Below are 21387 nucleotides of genomic sequence, written 5' to 3'. Positions count from 1 at the left end.
TGTTATTTCTTTTAGTTTTAGAACCATTAGCAATATCTATTCCAAAAAATGCAGAAATAAAAGGGAGTAGAGGGATGCTGATGATATTTTGTTGCTGCTAAGGCAATCTGTTTCCTCAATTCTACCTCTCTTGAAACTGGCATAATTCAGAAGCAATGTATGTATCTGCAAGCTGTACATCAGATATGGTTACATATTTCAATTTCAAATGTATCCAAACTGGTATGAAATACCACTATATCACTAACACCAGACTTGGACACAATAGTAATTCTGAATGTATTACCAGTTTAACAGAAGATAAAACAACATTTAGAGAAACGGGAATTATTGAAATTAAGTTTATGGGGGGAAATCAAGGCTGTTAAGATGACGATTTTTCAGAAATTTAACTATATGTCTATGATGCTCCTGATAAACTTCCCAAACATGATTTTTAAGTAATATAATGTTCTTATTAAAGATTTTCTCTGGGAAGGAAAAATGCCTTGAATTTGTTTTAAAATATAAAAAATATTTTCCATTGTCTTTCGGGGTTTGAATCATCACCACAATTACTAATAATGAATGAATGAATTTTCTAGATTGAGTTTTTAGAGGAGAGCACTTTGAAAATAAAATAAGACAAAGATATTTTCAGTCTCAGTCTGTTTGTTCATAATTGGACAGGAAAAAAAACGTGAAAAAAAAAAGCAATTTCAAATGTTCTCCCCTATCTTTAGCCATCCTAAAACTTTTAGCGGAGAGAAAACCGGCATTATAACATGAGGATTTCAGAATAAATCAAAGCAGATAAGAGTAAAAAGAATTGATGTGTGTAGAAACAAAAGAGGAAGAGAATCACACAGAGAAATAGAGAAAGACCAGAGTGGAGATAAAGGTCCGAGGGAAATCAGATAAAATGGTATTATGAATAAGCCTGTGTGTGATTTGTTAGCGTCGTAGAGAAAGTGATCATACTGCAGGGCCAATAGTGTAGCGCAACCCCCACCTTTCTCAAAATGGAGAAAGGTGGAGATGCAGTGAATGAGTGGGGGGTGTATGGGATAAGTGTGTATGTGTTTTGAGGCAGCTATAAAAGTCTTATTGTGTCCTTCATCCAACTCGCTGATCTTTACTCTGTCTCTAACCTTTCTCTCTTCTCACTCTCTCCATCACCTTTCCTCTTGCCCTCTCTCTCTCTCTACTCTCAGGTGCACTCATCCACCCCTTCATTCAGGTAAGACAGAAAAATATATTAAACATTGTACCAGAAAACTGAGTATAGCTATTTAAAAAACCCCACACAATACAAATCAGATATCTTTCAGGTGCTTTGGACAGTGACAGTCCAAGTGAAGGCTGTGCGCTCGAGGCCATTTTGGAAAGAAGAATGAAACAGGATGATTGTGCAGTTTATCTGACAAGCAGATATCTTGCAATTAAATGGAACCCATTTGAATAATTAAGCCATCGTGATACACAACAATGCAATATTTTGTAGCTTTAGGGTGTTATACCAGGAGTACTTTTGTATAAGAATTCAAGTCAATGCTCTGCTAGAAACTGAACTGACTCAGAAAATCCATCACAAGCATCAACGATTTAAGCTCCGTAAGGCTTATAAAAAACATGACTTGAATAAAATACAATATGCTGTAATCAATAAAAAGTTTGAGGCATATATCAAAGTGAACACGACTAACAAAAAATCAGAACAAATCATAACATCACCGAGACAAACTGTATAATAATAAATTTTGATGTTAAAGAAAAGCTGAAATGAAAGTGTGCATCAGTGCAGAAAACCATGTAAATACAGCGTCAGAATGAATGTGAAAGTGATCAATAGTGGGACCTAAACCTCTGATCACTTCAAAGGAGTTTCTTACACAACACATACTGTTTTTTAAAGAATTTGAGATTATTTTTTTATAGGTCCCTAAAGGTTTATTCCGTTTGATGTCAATCTGGAACCTCTTACGTCTCCTGCATGCCGCAATGTGTTGTGTCCTTTTTATTGTTTTCTATGCTGTCATAGCTGTGCCAAATTAAAAGGTAACGGAGCAGGTGTCAGTCTAATGGGTGTTTTTTTAGCTCATGTGTAATCACTGTTATGTTGATAAGAACAGGTGTCTTATGACTTTAAAGGTGAAGTGTGTAGGATTTAGTTGATTTAGGTGAGGTTCAACTGAAAACCTCCCCCACGAAACCTCTCCCACGTCCTAGCATGTAGGAGAACCTACGGAAACTCACGATAAACACGAAAATCCCTCTGGACTGCCAGTGTTTGGTTTGTCCATTCTGGGCTACTGTAGAAACATGGCAGAGCAACATGGCCGTCTCCGTGCAAGAGCACCCGCTCCCCATGTACATATAAAGGGCTCATTCTAAGGAAAAGAAAAGACAATTCATATTTTCAGGTGATTAATTAAAACATACTAATGAATATCATATTCCATTTCTGCCAAGTCTGTACCAGTAGATGCCACTATATTCTACACGCTGCACCTTTGAGTACAGTAATGCATTTTCCGGATGTTTTTTTATTGATTGTTCAGGTGCTCACTGGGACTACCTGTTTCAATAAAATATGCTTTATAAAAAATATACAGTACTCTGCATGACTCACTGCTGACTGTGCTGTTACCAGGATTTCTGTGTATAACTCGCAGAGACCTGTGGAGTTGTCAACCAGTGTAGACTGACACTTCAAATTATTACACTTTTCTTCCACAGGAAAAAAAGTTGATAGCAAGTGTAGGATGGAAGCAACTTTATGGTGGAAAGGTTAACATGCAACTTCTGGTGTTTATTTATAGCTCACTCAAAGACGAAAATTACTCTCATCCTCCAGTGAAAGTGTGTCATTTGATGAATAGACATGCTGTGGTGCTGACATATAACTACACCTATCCATCACAGCAGTATGGCTACACTCTACTGGAGCAATTTACCGTGAGAAAACAGCTTTCAGCTCAAGGACACTTGAGCTCAGTTGCCATAAAGTGTGATGTAAGATTTGGCCTCTTGATAACAGGACATTTTCTCTAACATGAGCTACAGTATCATCCTCAAACCTTAAAGTCAAAGCTGTTGTGAAAGAACCTGTAAGCACTGAATGCTGTCAATCTTATGAATGACTGAGATGGATGTGTCATGCTGTCTGTGAATTTTTACCATCATATTAACAAATCATGATGTTGAACAACTTCCAAGACCAGATCTGTCTGTCAAGGTTTATTGTTGATGAAAGTAGGTAACCCTTCTGTCTTAAACAAACCAAAAGAAGATGGCCTGAGGTGTCTTTAGCTTTCTATTTGTAAAACATTATTTCATGGATGGAAAAAAGTTTGCACATATCAAGACTTTGCAAAAACCACAAAGCTCACTAGCTGGCTTTTGCTACCAAAACATGCCAGACACATAACAGGTAGAGGGTCAGACGTAGATTGGTCAGTCAGGAAGAGAATAACATTTTTTTAAAATTAGGTCACTCTTTCCTTTCTGCAGGAAGTGTCAAGTGTTTTGTCGAGGTCAAGACAATACAACCTGCTGAGGTGCTAATGAAACTACTCAACTGGGGCTCTTCAAGTCTCATGCACACATATTATCACCATGGCATTATGTGGTACAAGAGACACATGCACAGAGACACACACACACACACTCGCAGAGGTAACACACACAAGGGAGATTAGTTATCTTACAGGCACAAACACATTTATCAAACATCTGTCTTGACAACTAAACACTTGGTCCCAGCACTCTAAACTGATAAACAAGGAACCTGAGGGACTTCAGCTCTGTTCTGATACCTACTGGCATCTACAGGATACTGCAGTGTACTGCAACTGAGGGGCAAAATCGACATTTTTTTTACCCTTCAGTGAAACATGACTGAATAGGTACATTACACATCCTGCAACATACTACTTCACATAGAGCTGCATGGTCTTCTGCTTGGGGGTCCTGAACATTTTCACTGGACTTGTTTAGGGTTTAAATCCCTTAAAATCATGTGTCATACACCTATAAAACAATGAATACTTTATATGGAGTTGGGGAAAATGCTATCATGCATGCATATAGGCACATATGACTTTGGATTCATTGTAATGGCTGGTGAATTAAAATCACAAAATACTGAAAACAGGTAGATGCAGTATGTATATTCAACTATTCAATGATTGTGTTTGAATTCACAAACATTTGAGTGGAGAAATGAACCTACATTACCCCTAAAATGTATTTATTACAAATCTGATTTTAAGAGAAATTTGACCAAATTTTCAGTAGGTATCCTCCAGTTTGCTTATCAGCAATTCTGATTGGGCTATACACGTAGATTTCATGCTCTTTATGTCTAATAAATGATGTTTTTATTGTTCAACATGTTGTTCTTGAGTCCTATGTGTTACTGATGCAATTTTTCATATTGCAAAGATGCAAGTGTACCACAATGGACAATACAGTTATATTTATGCATTTTTCTGTTTGTAAATTAGAAGCACAGACCAGTAAAGGACCCGCGGGTGCATGGTGCAATCCTCCAGTAAGATGTGAAAGTGCCAGCGTCTTGTGTTCGTGTATTAAGACGACAGTGTATTTCCCCAGCAGAGGGACGCAAGGTGGCAAATACGAAAGAACATTGAAGACGTGTCGTTACAAATATACCTTAAGGGTTTTAGAAAGTTAGAGAGAGAATTCAGAATGATTTGTGTGCTTATATGTTTATGTTGATAAAAGTTAAGTAGTGTGTGTGTGTGTGTGTGTGTGAAAACTGAGGTACGTGTGTCCTCTTATGCGCAAAACTTAAATTCTAAACTACAAGCCTTTGATCATCTCCCCTGTTGTACCAAGTTCCACTGTGGCTGTCTGTTGAACGCCTGAATGAAATTCTTCTAGGCACATTGGGGTCAGAAGGCTCTTTTGTGTGTGTTTCATCTCCAACCAACAGACTAAATGATTTTCCCTTCATCTAGTTATGAAGAATCTATGGCTGTAATGTTAACAATTTAAATTTGGACTTTAGCTTTTGTATCAGATCTTCCGCTCTTGTGTTTACATCTTACATCTACGCTAAACTCTTTGAAATATTGTTCATTCATCTCTCACTTTGTACCTTTTGTGTTCTTTCTGTCCCCCCCTCTCTCTCTCCCACTTTGTGTCCCTCTCGTCAGCTGACAAAATGGCGATGACAGATCTGTTGAAAGCTGAGGAGATCAAGAAAGCTCTTGATGCCTTTGCAGGTCTGTAACCGTTGCAGAGTTTGACGTGATGTTCTCAGCTGAAACAGACCTACAAAGTTCCAGAAGTTAGCTTTAGATTTTGACAGACGCAGTAAATTGACACACATTTTGAATTTTCACTACACATACACAACTCTGTCCTGCTAATTTACAGCTTATGAACAACTGACTGAGACAGAATTCACTACGGCCTCTTTGACTGATTAGAAAGTTTGCAGTTCCAAAACGTTTCTAATAAATGTTCAGGTTGGTAGAAGTTTGTTTGATGGTTCAGTCTGCACTTTCTCTCTCTCTCTCTCTCTACAGCAGAAACATTCGACCCTAAAAAGTTCTTTGAAATGGTGGGAATGAAGGCCATGTCTGCCGAAAACGTCAAGAAGGTCTTCCAGGTTCTGGATGTGGACGGTAGTGGATTCATAGAAGAGGGCGAGCTCAAGTGAGGAAATCACACAGATGCAAAAAACAAAAAAGAGGCTAGGCTTGCCTAATAGACATTCTGTATCTAGTCTATGTCCTGCACATTGTCACGTGTTCATTTAAAACTGTCCTTTAGTTATCTTTTTCTGTACTTTTCACAGGTTCGTACTGAAGGGCTTTTCCCAGGAGGGCAGAGATCTGACTGACGCCGAGACATCAGCATTCCTTAAAGCTGCAGACAAAGATGGAGACGGAAAGATCGGCATTGACGGTGAGGAAAAAGAGAGGAACATTGCATAGTGTGATAAAGTTTATTGTTAAAATAATATGAGGGGGAGGAAGAGAAGATAGAGGGTGAGAAGGAGAAGGAGGAAGAGGGGGAGTGTACAGGTTAGCATGTGGGCTAAGGTTGAGTTTGCTCTACATGTGTAGGATTTTTATGCTATCATTTCTGTCGCCCTGTTGCTTCTTGTTGCAAAGAGGACGTTGCTACTTGCTTACTTCTTTAGAAAAACAGACTCTAACAACAGCCTGTATGTATCCCTAGGAGTTAAGCTAGTTAAAACAATGCTATTAGAACAGTGGAAGTTGAGAAACGCTTTGTATAACCTACAAGAAAAAGCAATTCCTACTTTCTGCCATGAAGCACATCTGGCCACACATTGTTAAAATAGAGACCAGTATAAGATGGCTTCTCAGCGACAACTCATTTTTTTATGGAAATTATACTGACTGGAAATGCTGATACATTTTTTGATGAAGCAAAGATGTAATGAGCACCTTTAATAGTTATTTTTACTGAAAACAATCACAAGCACAAAAATATAACTTCTGATGTTAGCATGTGTTCATTTCTCCATACTTTTCGACTTCCCTAACTTGTCTGTGGCACTCAGCCTGAGCCTATTTGTTTGTACTGACAATGTTAATACTGGTCACAATTATAGAGTTTCATTTTTTAAAAACCTACTCACTTCCTAAGACAGCTGGGCACTAAAATTTTTTGCAAAGGTTACTCAATTAGGAATACATATACCTCTAGCCGCAGATGAACACACATTTGATGTGTTTTGTGTGAACAGGACAGCGTATGTGGGATTGACTCAAAGTGACCACGTTCATTGTGATGAAGAAGCATATCTCCCAGTGCAAGACTGTGGCTCACTGATGTGTTAAAACAAGTTTTTGGACAATCATGGAGGTCTATGGCACAGAAAAAATAATAATTGTGCATACCTTTTCTCTTTTTTTTTCTTTTTCAGAGTTTGAGGGCTTGGTGCATGAATAGAGGACAGATGAACATCCTTGTCCTCCTCCTCCTCCTCTTCCTCCCTGCATTCATATTTTGTAACTGCCACCTTTAAACTCCTCTCACTTCCCTTGGGACCCAACGCATGGAGTCAGACCAAGCCTGCTCTCTACAAAACCCTGCCAGAAACAGGCAGACAGGGAGTAACCGTGAGGAGGAACATAACAGGCACCAGATTCATTTTTAATTTTCCATTTTTATATATATATACATATATATATAGATATACATATATGGTCATACATGGTGAATGGGTTTCAGAATCATTCTTAATGATTTTGTGAAGATAACTTGTGGTCTCAAACAGGTAGTGGTGTAGATGGTGTAGATGTTATAAAGACTTCATTTCCTTCTCTGTATTTCAGGTTGTGCATTTTGTTTGATTGGTTTTATTTCTGGATGTTCACATATCCGTGCACTTTCCTTTCACTCCTTTTCCTCATGCTCCTTCCCTCACCTCACCTCACCTCCTCTCCTCTTTCCCTTCCTCCTCTTTCCCTGCCTCCGATCAGATGATGTAGTAAATAAAATGATATCAATGGAGAGCTGTGAAGTGAGAAAAGATCTGAGTAAGAAATGACAATAAAAAAAACTTGAGTAATTGATGTTTCTTTACTTATTGTTACTCACAGTGGACACAAAAACATTTAACACAAATCCTTATATACTGAACATTGCAAAACATTTTTTTCATGATTAAAATTCTTGTCAGATACAGGACAGCGAAAGGAATTACAAATTTACAATCACTAGTCGGGGAGGTTGTGGCTGCAGTGTGAACGTAAAGGAAGAATCTGATATGTACAGCATTTAAAAATCAGATTTGTAAAGATCACATTTTTATGTTCAGATCTGTCAAATCAGATGTGTGTCGCATGAACAAAGGCTTGATTTAGGACATTCGCTTATAAATTTAGCCTATGAGACATGACAGTTTGAGTAAAAAATGAAACATTCAACAATCAAATTATCATTTATAACATAAGAGAAAAAGTCTCATCAAAGTAAAAACTAAAATACTGTACAAAGAATTGACAACTATTTTAAAAGTTTATGGTTTTGATATTTTATTATTTAGTTGATGAAATATTTTTGCCTTTTGTACAAGAAATGCCTCATCCGGAGAATTTTCTACATCTAACACTGTACAAATAACTCAGCAATCTTCCTCGTACCCTCTTAGCTCAAAGCCTTCACATTTCAGAGATGACATTACATTCTCCCGAAACAAAAATGTGTATCCTTCCTCCACAACCTGATCTGGCAGCCTCAGTTACAAACCCGGCCTGTGTGAGTGCTGATGGATCAGTGGATCCGAGGAGCGGATCTGTCATTGGTCGTCGTGGGGCGAAGCTTTACAGTGGCGAATGGGTTTGTCCCTCTGAAATGAGAGGACGATGGAAAATGTTACACAATACCTCACATGCTCAAATGCTTTCTGCCGACACAAAAAAAGACACAAACACACACATGCACACACAGCAGGTTGGGAAACTAACACCAGCTACTGGCCAAAGGATGGTAGATTTTGACTGTGGTTGGTGATTGTGCTAAATTGGACTGCAGCTTACTATTTCAAAAATTGGGGGATGGAATTACATTTAAATCTAGGTCAGTTTTTGAGGGCTGATACCAAAGACAATTTTTCCTGGATTGAAGCTACAGTAATGCTCTATAGTGCAAATGTAAGTGATAAAAGATTTGTGGGAAAACAGCCAAAAATGACCTAGAATTTAGTCAAAATAATAAAATTATTAACACAAACTGACAACCACTAAACATGTATGTACATCTACAAAACACTGTACATGCACCTACACTACACTCAAGATGATCTCTATACATCTGTGTTTATTTATTTGATAGCTAATAAAATGTATAGGTATTAACTATGGGATAATTTCCAAACTATATATAACTACCCCAAAAATGTAATACATTTTTTTTCCAGAACAGCATTCTTCATGAGGATGCAAAAGCCTCAGGAACACTGCAAAACCACTTAAAAAGTACTTATAGTATCAACTGAAACCCAGGCAACCAGTAGCACCTCTTCCACTACTGCTACTATTCATAATTCTGATATTTATATCGCTGGGTGCATGTATTCCATATGGAGACAAGTCATAGAGTTGTTCAGGTAAACGGTTTCCCAGATACAAAGTCAAAGTTTTACATCACAAGAATGAAACAAAATGCAACATATCTATTATATAAGGGCCAAATCACACTGACAGACCATTACAAAACTTTTAAAAGTGATGAAATTCATCAGATAGTGAAGCCAGTAAATGAAAATCTTTTTTATGTCAACACAGATACAGACATGCCGGAAATTACCTGGGAAAGAGTGGGTTTTCAGGTGGCCCATGGGGTGATAATGTCTAAAAAAAAAAGAGAGGATTGCCAATGTGAACAAACTCAGTAGTGGAAGTCAGATTACTGAACTAGGACTACTTTGTCAAGAAAAAAAGAAAAAAGCAGATGACAAACTTCTAAAAACTTGATACTCTATCATTCTGCATGGCTGATTTGTCAAACAAATTCCACCGCTAATACCTGAACATCAGAACCTGACTCGCCCTTCCTGTCAGGGAGAGGAGAAATTGGTCGAAAATCTACAGAGCCCCTTCTGAGATTCTGACTCGGGGGAGGAGGAGGCGGTGGAGGAGGCGGAGGTGGGACTTCATTGTAGCTCTTGGTTTGATTGGGCTTTGTCTCTATTCCTGGTTCTGCCTTCTTCTCTGGGAGTGGAGAGATTGAGCGGACGTCTACAGAGGCTCTACGGTTGGGCGTGGCCGGAGGCGGGTCATCTCCATAGGTCTTGCTCTCTGATTGGTCACTGTAGGTGTCAGTGGGGTCCAGCAGATTGTTCATACTATGGCTTCGTAAAGAACCACCACTGGGGAGTCAAGGGGTACAAAGAGAAATTTCAGTGTTTCATAAGACAAGATCAAAACAGATAATAGAGGATAAAGCCTCCTTGATATGTTTATGTGTCAGATCTGATAGGTGGAAGGTGCTGCTGTCATATATTGGTACAGCAGGCAAAAGTTTGGCCAGAAAGATGCCCTGATGTCATTTAAAATTCCTTGATTCTGTAGACAGACAGTTATAAAAAGTTATTTTTTACCTTGTTGCTAAAGTGTTGGCAAAATCCTCAATAGAAGCCACATAAGCAGCAGGGAACCAGCCTTGACTGGAGGAGAAATAAAGATGAGACAACAGCAAAGAAAACAGCTCAAACTCTATAAATTGTACCATCCTTCATGTTGCACCTGAAAACATTACATATAAAACATCAGACAATACATAACATACTGTCAATATATTGTATTGTATATAATATATTGACAGTATATATTTTTCAGATGTGGACTGAATGTACAGTGTCAGAATGATTTGTTTACTGTCATACAATAGATTCCATTTGCAGTATATGCAAGGTCCTATCACATTGTTTATGTTCTTTAAACATGAATTATGTACTGCAACTCTTTTGTACTTATCAAGATGGAAACCTGTGAAAACCACATTTAATATCTTATCTCATAGCTTTGAGTGGTCAAAGGTTATTCTGTAATTTTACAGCTCCAATGCACGAAATAAAACCTCTACATCTGTGTTGCTTTGTTGTGTTGCTGATCATTACCAGTGACTCAACTGTTACATTGAAAAGTGCTGACTCAGGCTCAGTCTGTTCTCTGTTTACCAAGGCCTTCAACCTACTGCCCATACAAGCATTGTGAGACATTTTGTTCTCAGCATAAATAAACAAATGACAGCATTGTTATCACTGGTATTAAAATGTATTTTGTATCTCTAATAATTAGCTAGCTTACTCATCTCTGTTGTGAAAATACTGAAGCGAAGGTTGCGCCAGACATTTATCAGTTGCATTTGTTTCTGGTTGCTGGGAATTAATGATTACAGATGGCTCAATCCAATTTAAAAATAACAACGGCTCCTGCACCTGCATTCAAACAAATACAGTCATCTTTTATCTCAGCTACCCACCGCAGGCTGCTGTCAGTGCGTCCATACAGCCAGCCGTTGCGAGGCTCCTGCACAAGTACAGTGACAATCTCTCCCCTGTTGAAAGGTAGAAGTTTGGGGTTGGATGAGGAGGGATGAGACACCAGGGCTCTCATGGTTCTACCTCCTCCCAGACCCAGAGATTCCCCCACTGAGCTGGAGCGAGAGCGACTGGGGAGAGGAGACGGCGCTGCAGGGGAGGAAACAAGTGGAGGGGAAATGCAGAGATGAGAAGATGAATAGGATTGGGGAGAGCGAGAGTAAAAACAAACAGTCAGGGAAAAACTTTTGTGCATTGGACTTTCATTTTGGGAATATTTGTGCATATCCACAGGCAAAAATAACATGATAACTAATTTACTTGAGCATTTATGCAAGAACTCTGATGTTAATTCATAATATACATAACAGAATCTAGTGGTTGTGTGAATCTAATGCTGCAGAGGCAAACACTGCTGATACTGCTGATTGTTTTCAAAGCTTGTCAGACTATTAGCAGATTAATATACAGCAATCATAGACATTGTACAGTCTACAGTCCACCTCTAGAGGGCACTCTGCCCAGCGCCTGTTGCTCCCGCCTGGCCCAGGACATGTCCTCATCTCTGGCTACTGTCTGCATCAGGGAGCTCACTGAACCTCGCAGCTGGGAAGATGCAACATACCGATATCATAAATTAACTGCTGTGTACTCTCACAATTTTTATCTGAAATTTGGCACTGTAAGGTTTTTTACTCTCAGCGTGAAGCCCACACCGAATTATTGTCTGGAAAACTGCACACACAGCATTATCATCAAAACAGACATATCCATACTCATGTTAAGTATACAAAAAAGTTGTTTTTTAACAGCAATACTATGACTACATACTAACTAATAAAATAACTGTGATCAATTCAACACTTCCTACATACACAGTCTTTGCACAGTACAAGTCTTTTAATTGTAATCAACAGATAAATCCCCCGATACCACTGGAAGTGTTTGTGTGAAACACATGGAAGAAGTGTTTCATTAACAGCACACAGTAGCAATGGCAAAATAGCACGGTTTACTGATAAAACAAGGGAATCACAAATAATAATAATCTAATGATTTCTTCTCTAAAATAAAGGATCGTTCCCTCTTCAGTCAATAATAATTTAGAAGCTGGCCCCATTTGAGAATTTACAGCACTGTGAATGTAACACAGCAGTGTAGTTTTTCATAAATCATGTCACTGTGGCTTCATACAGACACTGGTGCAGCAACCCAAACCAGCACAGCTTCTTTACAGGCGGTCTAGTGCATGGAATACTAATTTAATACCATGAACCATAGTGTTCACCTTGGATTAAAATGATTTACTAAACCAGTAAAGTGTTGGCACCTGTGCCTCTTGGTCCAAATGGGTGGGAGTTCGAGGTCTGGACCCTCTGGTTTCATTTACTTTCTCCTTCCATCCATCTGCCTTTTGCTGGAGAGATGCACCAGTCTGAAAACAGATGAGAGAGGTGAACACATCATTAGATCTCAATCTGATCGGGCAGCAACACAATGAACAGAAAGACTTCAGTAAATGAGACAATCGAAACTGAGACCAGAGTCTTATTAGATCATCAAGCAATTAATATGTTATCACATGAGTGGAATAAAAATGCTGGACCACGCTGTGTCTCAGCTGTGTTGGCTCAAGGGAAACATTTCACTGATGTTGTGATAATGATGATGGCTTTGGATGGCGCCTTGTGATGGAATGTATGGCCTGTGATCATGGCACCATTATAAATCAGCCATTGGCATCAAGTTGCAAATTCAGCTTAGTCAGACTAGAGTGCATTACAACTCACACTCACACTCACACTCACTCATATGTTATGGAAATCATAATTGTAATTCATAGTATATACTACATAAAAAGAAATAACAACTAAATTATTGTAAAAAGATTACTTTATGAAAATTCCCATCTTATAATTATAAAGGTTCTACAATCCTCTTTCTTATTCATTGAGTTTTTCCATCAGCTCAAACAGAATGAATTGAATCGATTGAATTATGTCACCTTTTTTCTGATGTATGCTTCAGGCAATGTATATCAACTAAAAGGTAGTTTTTAGTGCATTTTGGAATTATTTCTGACATTGTGTTGGTTAGTTTGAGATTCTGAGTAACTGTTTGGTTATTTTTTAATTAGACAGCCTGAACTTATGTTGCTCTGGGGCTTGTTAGCCTTGCAGCACAGGGAACTATGTTACAACTGGTGTCCAAACCATTTTCAACTTAGCCAGCTTTATAAATACTAAAAAATACAGGGTTAAGTCCAAAGTTATCTCACTAAATCACTCCTTTCTCTTTGTGAGACAGATCACGGGAGGAGGCAGTCTCTTCTGCTTTGCCCAGCTGTTGCTGTGTGGTGCTGGTGTGTGTATGTGTGTGTGTGTGTGTGTATACCTTATTTATTAGGAAGAGCAGTGACTGCGTGAGTCCACAGTGTTTCTCTGCCAGAAAGCGATACCTCCTCTCCTCTTCCTTCAGGATCTCCTGCTGGCTCTGCCTCAAATACAGCATATAGTCACTGTTCTCCTAAAAACACACACAGAAGGATGCAGACATAAATACACATTCAGTGGTTCAGAGTTATTGCTACTGGACTGTGTGTGTTGAGTGAGAGTGTGAGTGTTATGTGGATATACATACAGGTATATTATGTGTATATAATTTATATATCAGTCTTTTTGTATCAGTGTGTGTGTCGGTGTGGATGTACATTACGTATATGGAATACACATTAAGTGAGTGCATGAACCGGAAAGGTGTTATGTGTATGTGTGTGTGTGTGCATAATAACCAAAGAGTCTCTGTAGGCTCCTCGTCTGAGTTGTTTCTCCAAAGCCTCTGCCTGGTTCCTCACCTCCAGCTCATAAACTCTGCGACTACCCTGCAGCACAGAAAACAGCTCTGGTGAAGTAATTAAAAGTTTTTTCCTAGAAGCATCTCTTTTTGCAGGCAGTTTCTGACTGGCATTTGGACAAAATGAGCTGGTGCTGTTTGTCAGTCAGATATTGGTATTATGACTGTTCTGTACATGAGGACATAAAGCTGGTTTGTTGTTTGTGTAGATGAAAACTGAGTGATTGTGACTAAAATAGTCAAATGCATGAAAGATTGTTCACAGCAAAATGGAGGAATGCAAAAGCTCTACTGTTTAAGACTGGCCAACAAAAAGGGACCAAAATTATTAGTCGATTGATGAACTGTATCAGAGAACCGTTAATTTAGCTAGGTTTTTACTCCACATATACAGTATATATGTAAAACCAATGGATGCAATATGTTGCACCACAAACAAGTATTGAACCAAGCTTTACTGCTAAAATTAATTCACTAACAAAAAACATACACTACACTAAACATACACTAATAACTATCTTACTGAGTCTTTTCAGAATTTTCTCTTTCTATTCAGCCAATAACTGGAAAACTGTTGATGCATGTACATAATAAAGAATACACAAATAATTGCAATGCTATATTTATGCAGACCCTTCGCCAAGAACATATAATAGAATAATTGTTAATATAAACCAAACTCTCAAGCCCATTAAGTTACCCAAAATTCTCCATAACTGGTCCTCAGGATAGTAAATATAGAAACATATGCTTTCTTCCCTTTATAAACTCACATCAATGTACTCCTCATCCAGTTTGACATTCTTCTCCATGGCTTGCAACACTTCAACCTGGAACCATCGGAACTGTAGCAGGATGAAAAACAATGTCTCTGAGATGTAGCCAAGTCATTATGAAAACCGTCCCCTTGTTCAAACACTAGTTTTCATTATCGGGTTGATTGTTTTGTTTGACTAAATCTATATGCTAATGTGCTACATCCTCGGGCCAACTTTTTAATCAGAGGCCATGTTTTGCTTATTCACATCACTGAGAGCGTTCAAGTGGCACTATGAATGGCAAACAAGCAGCGAAATGCAAGCAGGAACTAATCTCCAAACAGCTTTTTCTACATCTCAGCTGTGGTCCTCCAGTTTGTAACGGGTCAAAAGTGATTCTACAAATGACCCTTACAAATTTCTTAATTAACAAGGACTCTGACATTTTGGGAAATACAATGTTTTTGCTGTATTTCTCAGTAAAATAAGAGGATACATATCATCTCTGGGTAAAATACTAACAGGAGTATTCCTTAAATTACATGAATTTTTATCCACAACAATTCTACTTCGCACAAGCACAATAATGTCTGAAAACATTTTAAAACAGACCTTTTCAAAGCACCTAAATTAAAATGTCCAAGACTACAGGAATCCTGTGTTTCAAATTTTAATAACACGAGTTGAGTGAAGACATGTACTCACCACTCCCTCCATCTCTGCAGTGAGCCTCCTCTGTGTTTCTGATATCTGGATCAGGACATCACCTGTTTAAAATAGAATAACTTGGCTGAAAAAGAGAGTTGACACACATATCACACACATCAAAAACCTGCTGCAACAATTCAAAATATCAAAAAGGTCTCTGATATTTTTTCTGAACTGCTTTCAAATGTTACATATGATAGTTATATTACTTGTTATATATTCTATATGAGAATACAGTATACTTCGTTATTTTGTTGCAAGTACAACAATACGGCTATCTGAAGAAAGAATGTGGGAAGTGTTTCATTAAAAATCTCTAGAATATAGAAAATCTAGTGACATTTTGCTAAACTTACCATCTATACTTTACAGTAAAAAGGTATTTGTTTTCATTTTACTTTTGTGCTACCACTCATGTCCTTTTTGTAAAAGATAGGCACAATAATTTACAAAGAATGTCTTGATAAACGACTTTTAACACAATTCAACACTACTCAAGTCATCAAGGTATTCTTTTGACCTCACTAACTGGGCTGCGAAGACGATGGAAAGTTAGCCAAGCCTTTTATATTATTGGTGCCTCTGATCGTGTCTATTGTCATGGCTTGTGGTTGAACTAATGAATTGAGTGCAGCTGAAAGACTGTCCCCATCTATAATTTAAGGGCCGTCACTCAATAGGGCCCCTGGTCACGCTGTGGCTCCCTGACCTTCTCAGTTAGCCAACCTTGCAGAACCACGTGTGTTACGCTATGCTAGCAGTGATGTATAAGCCCACACACTCTCAATGGGGATGCGCTAGCATAATGCTGTTTACCACTAACAATGCTCTAGCACGTCGCCTGGGTCAGAGTGAAAGTGAAGCTGGTGGAAAATATGCACTCATGCATGCACTGCTCAGGACACACACACACACACACACACACACACACACACACACACACACACACACACACACACATACGTGAACACACACAGAAACATATACAAGAGAGAATAAGAAAGAGCAGAAGGGGTGAACAACATTTTAAGGTGACTGAGTGTGTGTGGTATTTTATAATCTAGGTTGATTCAGTATGATTGGGCTTGATGTTAACTTGATAGAGCACTTAGCCATCACTAGAGGACAACTCCTTTTCTGTAATGAATGCAATAAATTAAGGTTGAAACCTGTAATGGGAGGACTGAATAATCAATCATACATACAAACACACAAACACTTACCAAGAGAGCGAGATGATAGCGTGTGAAGAGCTTGGTCACCCATTTTAGCCACAGCGCTGAAGTAGGCTTCACTGCAAACTGCTAAGGCTGCAGAACACACACCAGCACACAATAAACCAAAAGCTTTTCAAATACTCAACATTATAAACCTATGAGCTCTGGAGTAACATCACAGCCAGCAGAACTACTAATTGAGTCAATCAATTCTCTTTTTATTCACTATAAACACAAGTCTAACAGCGCTGACATGTGATATATGATTTCGGTCTAGGAATAGCCCCATGCCAGTGGGTATAGTTTTACAACGCTGCCTAGTTGCCCTGTGACTGACGGCTTGTTGTTGTTTTATCATGCAGAGAGGTGCATTAATGATACATGCCGCTCACCCATTTACCAACGTAACACACATGACAAAGATTGGAGAAGCATAGACAGGAAGGATCGGTGAGGTCAGACAAACACACACAACAGGATTCACACAAGAGGGTCAGTTCTAAACTTTGATATATGTGTTTTTAGGGAGAACACTATGTGAAGGTTTATATTCTGCTCCATATTTCTATCAGTGCTAGAATATAAACTCCCTCTTACATATTTTATGTTTACATAATATAAGTACAAACTTTTTTTTTTTAGCTCACTACTATGCTTATCACTTAACTGTATGACTCCTAAGCTAATGCTCCATACAGGTCTAGTGACTTCTAGCTTTAGGTTCTGCATTTTCACAAACACAACTTGACTTTTTTGTGGATTTTGTTGTAGTAGGTTTAAACTTTTCAAATGATAGCTAAAGATAAAAAGGTAGAGATAAGAAAAAAATAACTATTAGCAAATGCCTGTGTCTGTCTCATACACACGTGCGCACACACATATACACGCACTCATCCGTTCACCCAGCTGTCTATTTACACACCCAGTCACTCACAAACTCACTCACCTTGAAAAGCTTTGACATAGCTGGTTCCTAAAGCAACAAGCTTCTGGAGGCCTGGGTTGAAGTGCTCCATCAGGTTCTAAAGTGACACGCACACACACAAACATTAGTCTTTTCAGCTATCACTACAGACTCTGGAATTAAAAATATGCTCATTATTTACCAAAGTCATTCCACATTAGTGACAATTAGTCCTAATGACTAGAAACTAGGCCCAATTTACATATATATCACAATTCCTTCTCCCATTTAAAATGCTATATTACAGCCCATGTGCCCACACCATGAGTATAAACCAAAAGAAGTGAACAAGGAGACCAAACAGAAAGTTGCTACTCACTGAATAGACAGTTAAAGTTGATCTGTGCAGCTGGTCGCTACTGGCTCCCGACATAGTGACAAATTTGACAAGAAATATGAACTTCAAGCAGAGAAAAAGCCTAAAAAAATGTCAGGGACAGAACAAGTTTGTGAACAGAGTCTGTATTCCCATTCAAACTTCTGAAAAAGTTTCCTCAGACGTTTCTTGTCCTGTGTGTATCAGTGTCTTCAGGCAGTGAAAGTCACCTTCACTGCCGTTGGTCCAAAGACCGATAACACCTGTCTGATAGAATGATAGCAGTTTCCTTGCTTTTCTGTCTCCTTTTTTCTGTCACTCATTAATGAGTTCTTTTACTCCCTTGTCATCAGCAGTTCAGTAGTTTTCACGGAAAGCGCGAGGGAGGGAACGAGGGGAAGAGAAAAGGGAGCAGGTGCCATCGATATGACCAGGCCAGGTAAATTATTGATTGGAGCCCTGAAAGAAAAGGAGAAGGAGGACAGCCAGCTGCCCAACTAGCTGTGACGTAGACTCACACCTAAGGGTGAACCTCTATTTTGGTGAAGAAAACTACTGCCTTAAAAAGCTAAATATGAAGTTCCCATATGCAGTTAGATACAAATACATTACATGTTCATGTAGCAGAAGGACCCTGCAAATGCTATGAGGAAATATCTCAAAGTCTATCACACATACAGGCACATATGCTTTATGACTCGCATATCAAATATCTATGAGTAATATACTGTAAACCTAGCACACCCCAAGAACATGAAAATAATATAAGTCTGTACATCAAACAGACTAAGATATTGAATTCAGATGAAAGCTACAATCTCTAACTCTAGTTTTCAGTCATGATGAGGAGAAGCTAGACAGACAGGTCCTCAAAAAGATCACATGTACATTAAATAATCAGATGGTGCAATTCAAAATTTAGAAGGTGCTTCTGATTTTTTTTTTCTGTACTTTATAGTGTAGTTGGACCACAGTCCATTAAAATTTGTTTTCATTATTTGTCAAGTAGCTGAAATCCTAACAGATATTTATATTATTTTTCATTATAACAATTTTGCTACTTTTCCTAGAATCTGAGGCCTATAAATTTATACTTTAGTATGTAAATTTATACTATAATAATTTGTACATGTGCAATTTATAGTTTACCAGTTTAATTGTCATTTCTTAGTTTAGTGTAAACCAACAAACCAAAAATTACTGATTCAACACAAATTAAATGGAGGAGAACATTATTACTTTGTCTTCCCCCCATTTCAATTTCCTTGTGGGAATTTGTTGAGATTATTTCATCACAACACTTTTAATACGGTCAATGCCAAGGACATATTTTTTTTTAACATTCCAAGGACCACAGTGCATAGTGGACCTTTCATATATAGAGATATATTTGGGAAATATAATCCAGGGGGGAACGGGGAAAAATGTCAGAACAATACTCAGCCATATACTATAAGCTATATACTGAGCCATATAACATTGTACTGTTAATTGCATTGGAGAGAATAATCAAATAACAAAACGGACCAAAATGTGGATTTTACTAAAAATGTACATGTGACATTATCTGTAAATCGCCTTTGAAACATATTTGTTTCAAATAGCGGTCATCACAGTCAAAGTTATTTATTGACATTGAGGGAAATGATTTCAGAATCCAAAAAAGTGGACAAAACTAAACTAAAATACACAATGTACACAAGTACATGGCACCGTTCCCCACCAGTCAAACTGCATCTGCAACACATGGTCACAAATCCCCTTCCTGACCGCACACACAAAGACACACACATCACATTTTTTTTCATCACATTTAAATGCATCAATTTTCAATTAAATGGCAAGAACAATACAATATCTTTCTTTTTTTTGTATTTTTACATCAAAAATTCAATACTTTTAGGAAAGTTGTATATTAACAGGTCTCAAATCTAATCATAAAACCTATAATTTAATTCTAAGTTGGCAACATGGATTTGTAATGCATTTTTAGATGCTACCCTTCTGAAAACTATGTTCCCTTTTCCTGGGGCACCATTACATTACAGTGGCTAGAATGTACAGTATGTATGTTGTAGAACCCAAAATTTCTGACAGCTCAAAAAAACTCATGGAGGGTTTTCAAGCCATAAACATTTTCCAACAGTCCCTCCTCACGTTTTGTCCAGTCTAGATATCCTGTTTTATAGAAAATGGGAATATATCAAGACACCATTTAAGTCCTTGTGACATTAAATGTGACACTTAATATAACTGACACCACTTGCATATGCTAGTGTGACATGTAATCATATACAGTACCAGTCAAAAGTTTGGATACACTTTCTCATTCAAGGGAATGGGAAGGTGTGTCCAAACGTTTGACTGGTACTGTACATATATATCATAACATACCAGAGGTGTTACTTCTCTACCCAGCAGGAGTGACCATGTCTTTCAAGGAAGCAATGTCGTCGTAGATGACCTCATCATTGCTATCCTTACTCTGTCGCTTCAGACAACGACTTACAGTGTCAAGCACAGTTTTCAAACGCCGATCGAGAGCGGCGAGGTGGGGCTCCGACAGCAGTGGGGCCACACTGTGAAGGGGATCATGGGATAGCGAGGCCCGCATGACATCACTGAGACGATACTGAGGCAGAGACAGGAGACGCAGGCGCAGCCAGGTGGATCGACGGATTCTTAAAAAAGAAAGTGAGACATGGAAAAGAGGGAGGGGCATGATGGGGGCATGTGAAGAGGACAATGAAGAGAAGAAAATGAGAATAAAATGTTTATGAATACATATAATAAATAATAAATAAATAAATCATTTGTAGGTAAAGCATCTCTTGATTATAGCAAATATTTGTATTTAGGAATAATATCCAATGTTATTACTTCATGATTGCACTGTACGGTTTTGAGGTGATACTGCATGTTTTTTTCTTGCAAACACATTTGAGGCAGAAACTGTACAAAATTGGATTTGCCTCACCTGAACTGATAAATCTAACACCATTTCATTTAACTAAATGCAACAAGAGAAAATAAATGATTTGAGTGCCAAGAACAGGAGACAGGAACAATTCTAGTAAGAAATTACAACATTTTATCGCTTTCTTGTTTATACCTGCAACACTGTTCCAAAGGAGCTAAGATAGATGGCTCATCTTTGGAGTGGCGCCCGAATCTGCAGTGAAAACAGACCCAAACTCAGTCACAATGGCAGCCATTTTAAACAAAAGGAAACCTGAACATGTAGACAAACACATTTGACACACCAGAAATACTCACGCTCTCCCGTTGTCAAGGTGTAGCAGAAAAGTATTGTTGCCAAACTTCTCAAAAGTTTCATAGTGGTGCCTGTCCATGTTACCTAGAGGAAGAGGAAGAAGTATTCAGTTACTAGTCAACTATGAGGGTTGATTATTGTGCTGCAACTATCCAGCGGATACTGTTAATCAAAAACTTAAGTTCTTAAAATGTCAAAAAGAACATGTCACATTATGGTCTTACACATTAAAGAAATAGAAATTATTTACTGTATTGTTTACCTT

General features: G+C 38.2%; 3 protein-coding genes across 8 annotated transcripts in view; 1 reads left to right on the top strand and 2 right to left on the bottom strand.

The window, feature by feature from the left end:
• pvalb7 (parvalbumin 7) overlaps window positions 1-7534 on the top strand; it is a 40763-nt gene extending 33229 nt beyond the window's left edge. For 2 of the 5 annotated variants that reach the window (XM_067585378.1, XM_067585376.1), the window contains exons 2-6: window positions 1194-1219; window positions 5163-5231; window positions 5538-5667; window positions 5810-5919; window positions 6911-7534. In XM_067585378.1, the coding sequence (XP_067441479.1) occupies window positions 5171-5231; window positions 5538-5667; window positions 5810-5919; window positions 6911-6936 (327 nt within the window). In that variant the 5' untranslated portion in view covers window positions 1194-1219; window positions 5163-5170 and the 3' untranslated portion in view covers window positions 6937-7534. Of the gene's footprint in view, window positions 1-99; window positions 1220-1256; window positions 2403-5162; window positions 5232-5537; window positions 5668-5809; window positions 5920-6910 lie in introns of those variants that run through there. The other 3 variants (XM_067585375.1, XM_067585380.1, XM_067585379.1) reach the window with 3 other exon arrangements.
• On the bottom strand, window positions 7414-18664 carry baiap2l2b (BAR/IMD domain containing adaptor protein 2 like 2b). 2 transcript variants are annotated; one of them, XM_067585372.1, is made up of 15 exons: window positions 17852-18664; window positions 17515-17590; window positions 16575-16661; window positions 15349-15410; window positions 14659-14730; window positions 13824-13913; window positions 13427-13558; window positions 12363-12467; window positions 11536-11638; window positions 10975-11182; window positions 10091-10156; window positions 9517-9859; window positions 9298-9341; window positions 8239-8338; window positions 7414-7503 (listed from the first exon to the last, which is right to left on the bottom strand). In XM_067585372.1, the coding sequence occupies exons 1-14, from the start codon at window positions 17903-17905 to the stop codon at window positions 8263-8265; spliced, it is 1518 nt and encodes a 505-aa protein (XP_067441473.1). In that variant the 5' UTR covers window positions 17906-18664; the 3' UTR covers window positions 7414-7503; window positions 8239-8262. The 2 variants fall into 2 exon arrangements, with proteins under 2 accessions (XP_067441473.1, XP_067441472.1); XM_067585371.1 differs by lacking the exon at window positions 7414-7503 and having other exon boundaries at window positions 7954-8338.
• A 1043-nt stretch (window positions 18665-19707) lies between these two features.
• The window catches only part of LOC137180118 (extracellular serine/threonine protein kinase FAM20C-like), a 34648-nt gene continuing 32968 nt past the window's right edge, over window positions 19708-21387 (bottom strand). Inside the window, exons 8-10 of the mRNA XM_067585356.1 lie at window positions 21125-21206; window positions 20961-21020; window positions 19708-20529 (exon numbers count right to left, since the gene is read on the bottom strand). Of these exons, the coding sequence (XP_067441457.1) occupies window positions 20259-20529; window positions 20961-21020; window positions 21125-21206 (413 nt within the window). The 3' untranslated portion in view covers window positions 19708-20258. The remainder of the gene's footprint in view (window positions 20530-20960; window positions 21021-21124; window positions 21207-21387) is intronic.

The sequence above is a fragment of the Thunnus thynnus genome, chromosome 3, assembly GCF_963924715.1.
Source record: "Thunnus thynnus chromosome 3, fThuThy2.1, whole genome shotgun sequence".
Taxonomy (NCBI): domain Eukaryota; kingdom Metazoa; phylum Chordata; class Actinopteri; order Scombriformes; family Scombridae; genus Thunnus; species Thunnus thynnus.
Note: the sequence above shows the minus strand (reverse complement) of the source record. Positions and strands in the feature narration are given on the sequence as shown.

Excerpts from the sequence above, each read along its gene's own strand:
- baiap2l2b (XM_067585372.1), bottom strand. The coding sequence starts at position 17,905 with ATGTCGGGAGCCAGTAGCGACCAGCTGCACAGATCAACTTTAACTGTC. Across the intron at positions 11,639-12,362 it reads ATTTGGACCAAGAGGCACAG|CTGCGAGGTTCAGTGAGCTC; the intron begins GTGCCAACACTT and ends GCATCTTCCCAG. Across the intron at positions 10,157-10,974 it reads CGCACTGACAGCAGCCTGCG|TCAAGGCTGGTTCCCTGCTG; the intron begins GTGGGTAGCTGA and ends TTTCTCCTCCAG.